Here is a 4,112-nt window from a genome sequence, read left to right as displayed (position 1 = left end):
AGAATTGTGAGATATAAACTCACAATTCTGAGAAAAAAAGTTTTCCCTCAGAATTGGACTTTGTAACAGTCGTAAGTTATAAAGTCAGAATTGTGAGATATAAACTCGCAATTCTGAGAAAAAAGGTTTTTCCTCAGAATTGGACTTTATAGCTCACAATTGAGTTTATATCTCACAAGTCTGAGAAAAGAACTTAGAATTGTGAGATATAAACTCACAATTGCTAGAAATAAAGTCAGAATTGTGAGATATAAACTCACATTTCTGACTTTTTTTTTCTCATAGTTGCGAGTTTAGAGCTATATCCCGCAATTCTGAGAAAAAAGTTTTCCCTCAGAATTGAACTTTATAACAGTCGTAAGTTATAAAGTCAGAATTGTGAGATATAAACTCGCAATTCTGAGAAAAGAACTTAGAATTCTGAGATATAAACTCGCAATTGCTAGAAATAAAGTCAGAATTGTGAGATATAAACTCACATTTCTGACTTTTTTTTTTCTCATAGTTGCGAGTTTAGGCCTATATCCCACAATTCAGAGAAAAAAGTCAGAATTGAGAGATATTAACTTGCTTTTGCAAGAAAAATAGTCAGAATTGGGAGATAAAGAGTCAGTTACCTTTTTATTTCATATTCAGTGACGGAAACAGACCTCCATAATTTATCAACTTTATCTGCACCATTAGCAAAAACTGAACATTTTTTGTGTATCATTGAATCATTCACTTAACCGATTCATTACAAATACTAAGCCATATATATTCAAATTAGTTTTTCCATATATCTCGTAAGCACTTTGCTACAAATGACGACAATTCATGTCTTTTTTTCCCTCCATTTTGTCCACTCTTGGGCATGACTTTTATCAAGATGTGGGGAAAAAGGCATAAATGAATTAATAGTTTTAATAATAATAATAATATCCTTGTCATTTTATTTGTTGGACATTAGTCATTTTAACACAATCATAATCCCTTCTTCTCTTTCTTATTTTAAATGAGATTCGATTTCTTTTGTTCAGTAAGAAAATACTTGTTCACGTACAGTTTTGTTGTTTGTGCAGTTCGTTCATGAATGACTTGTTTAGTTTGTTCAGGTTGTTCATGAATAAGTTGCTTTGTTAGCAGATTGGATGGGTTTTTGAACAGTGTGGCTGAAATCACTTACAGCAGCTTTAATAGAAACTTGACGCCTGTGGTTTTAGGATAGTTTGTTTCATTGCACTGACTTTGTGCATGTGATTTCCGTCATCAACATAACGCATCATTGCTCTGCATGAACTGTGTGTAGCTCTGTTTCATTTTTACACACTGAGAGAAAATCACTTCTTCAAACAAGCACCACTTGTCCTTGCTGTGGTGAGCACTGATCAGTTGAAAAGGGAATGTTTACTAGAAGAGGTACTGTATTTTTCTTCTTTAATGTTAGTGTAACACCACCACTACTAATTATTTTATTACTGATATTAATGTTTTTATGCACATTTTGCAGTATAGCTGCAGTATTATGCAATATCCTGCATAAAATCAAATTACATTCTTAATACACCTTCCTTCTCTAATTGTTAAAGGGATAGTTCAACAAAAAAATCAATATTTAATTACAACGACCTGCCATTGTGATTTTGTTTCACTCAAATTTGCAACTAAAAATAGGTCTTTTCAAACTGTAAAATGTTTAGTATGTGTGCGAGGGGGGAAAAGGGGTCCTTAAAGAGATAGTTCACCTTCAGTTGCTGGTCCCTATGGACTTTCATGGAAAAAACAAACACTATGCAAGTCAATAGGGACCAACTGAAGGTGAACTATCCCTTTAAAAAGTTACAGATTTTTTTTTGTTTATTAAGTTTTGTGAAATTTACGTTGATCCATTGATGGATGTTCTTCCAAAGAAAACAAATGTTTGTCTTCATAATCAATGGGTCATATCTTGTTCAGTCTCTGAAACTTTGCTTTTAGGTTGATGTCACCAAGACTGTCACAGAAACAGCACTTTTCATGATACAATCAGTTACCAATGGATAAAATCCTTTAAATAGTTTCACTCAGAAATGTGTCACATTATACTAAATTAAAATGGCTTGTGAAAGCAGCTTCATGTTGACTTTTCAGTGCCCTAAAGTCTGTGTTATAAATAGCATTCTGCTCTTACTATTATCAACAGTGTATATCATTTATTCACAGTATGCAAATGCAGTATGCAAATTCCATATAAATGGAATGATACCAGTATAAAATAGTACAGCATTTGCCAAAATATACAGTATAAAATGGAGCATACTGCAAGCAATAGGCCTACTTTATCCCAGTTATTCCACTTGATTTTCCATGTCTAGTATGATATATAAATCAGATATATTATCAACCCTGACTCTTAACTTCTCTTTCTCAACATGCAAATAGCAGTGCAGTATATACTGTGCAGTAAGCAATAAAAGACACACTAACATTTTGTGTATGTAGCCATAAAGCATGTGTGGCCCCTTTAAATCACTGGTTGAAGGCTTCAGACATGTCTTTTGTCTGATTATCGACTGATGTATTTGTGCTGTAGATGCTAAAATATTCATGTAGTTAATGTGGATAGTAGTTTCATGTTGCAGAAATCTCCCCCTCACTCTCATCTCTCCTTTCTCTCCTCCAACCCCCATCAATCCCCTGTGAAACTGAGTCCGTTTCAGTGCACTTGGCCTACAAATCACCTTTCCATGCCAATAGAGAAAGAATGACCATCTTGCCCTGGCACTGTAATTGCTCTACTATGGCGTATTGATATCCTTAGCCAATCTCCAGGGGCACACTTAACGACAATCCATCGCTCGTTCAGGACACCATATTAGAATACTGATCATCTTTTTAACATGAGTTCACTCTAGCATTTGTCATGAGTGACATGCAGTATGATTCATCTGTCCCACTGTAGCAGATCAAGCCCCAAAGACACTGAAATCATCTCTTATACTTGTTTTTTTCCACTAAATACTGCATATTATTTTTGTTAGATAGTATCTGGCACAGTATGTGTTATGCAACAATACACATGGCAAAAAGTAGGGCTGTAAAATCAATTATTCGCGAATAATCACTTCCAAAACAAAAGTATGCGTTTACGAAATATATATGCGTACTATGTATACGCACATACATGTATATATTTAAAGCTGCAGTCTGTAACTTTTGGCGCTCTAGCGGTTAATAAACAGAACTGCGTGCGTCTTGCGGAAGAACATTGTAGCCGGAGCTACTTCTCTCTGTTTATGTCTATGACGAATCACACAGGTACTGGGCTACTCTGCAGCGGTACCTACCCGAACCAGTCTAAAACAGTCAGAATATAAACATTTATTATAGGTGTACCGTAGTATTCAGGATAAGCCAAAAACACGGTTTGGAGAATGGATTCATGGTGTACTCGCTTATTATATAAATTTGTAAAATTTTGAACAAAAAAAGTTACGGACTGCAGCTTTAAGAAACATACATATATTATGTAAACACATAAACATGCAGTGTATATATTTAATTACATCACACCCTTTGCTTTGATAATCTCACTGTAAGCCATATCACAATTCCAGGTTTATTAGATTAATAGTTTTCCAGTTTGATAGATTAATTTTTGCAGTCCTATGATGACAGATATTGTATTTCATTAATTCAGCATATACTTTTATAGGAAGTGAAATATGAAAGTCATTTGTTAATCACATGTTCTTTTGACTTACTTTGCCTAATAGCGGAGTATGGACTTTTACCATTATTTGGAAGTACTTCAGTCTGGCTGTCTTACTAGTGGTGTTGTGCATCTAAACCAGCAGTTACATTGCTAAATGTGGGCCTGAAGTTCAGTCCTCTTTAATATTTTACATCACTTTTCAACACCCTTTTACTTCCCTCTAAAGTTCATTAAAGGGAACTGATACATCTTACACATGTCAGGTGCAAGTAATTTAGTCTTAAACATTCAAAAACTGATGTTTAAGCTGCTAGTATCTGTACAGACTGGCAGTGAATATTAACATAAAACATAAAACTGTCTGCATTTGTGATCGGAGAAATTACAAACGCTACTCTACACTGCTCAAAACTCGCATTTGAATCGTCAGTGGCAAATT

The 4,112-nt window shown here is 34.4% G+C and overlaps 1 protein-coding gene across 2 annotated transcripts in view; it reads left to right on the top strand.

Moving 5' to 3' along the window:
* Nucleotides 1-4,112, top strand: part of rab4b (RAB4B, member RAS oncogene family) — a 22,996-nt gene that overhangs the window by 2,563 nt on the left and 16,321 nt on the right. Inside the window, exon 1 of one of the 2 annotated variants that reach the window (XM_016462887.1) lies at nucleotides 1,284-1,398. The exons of the other annotated variant lie outside the window; for it this stretch is intronic. Coding sequence (XP_016318373.1) covers nucleotides 1,383-1,398 — 16 coding nt within the window. The 5' untranslated portion in view covers nucleotides 1,284-1,382. Of the gene's footprint in view, nucleotides 1-1,283; nucleotides 1,399-4,112 lie in introns of those variants that run through there. 2 annotated transcript variants of the gene reach the window in all.

This window comes from Sinocyclocheilus anshuiensis, unplaced genomic scaffold (genome assembly GCF_001515605.1).
Source record: "Sinocyclocheilus anshuiensis isolate Anshui unplaced genomic scaffold, SAMN03320099.WGS_v1.1 scaffold513, whole genome shotgun sequence".
Classification (NCBI taxonomy): domain Eukaryota; kingdom Metazoa; phylum Chordata; class Actinopteri; order Cypriniformes; family Cyprinidae; genus Sinocyclocheilus; species Sinocyclocheilus anshuiensis.
The sequence above is the reverse complement of the archived record's forward strand: the minus strand, read 5'-3'. Positions and strand labels throughout refer to the sequence as shown.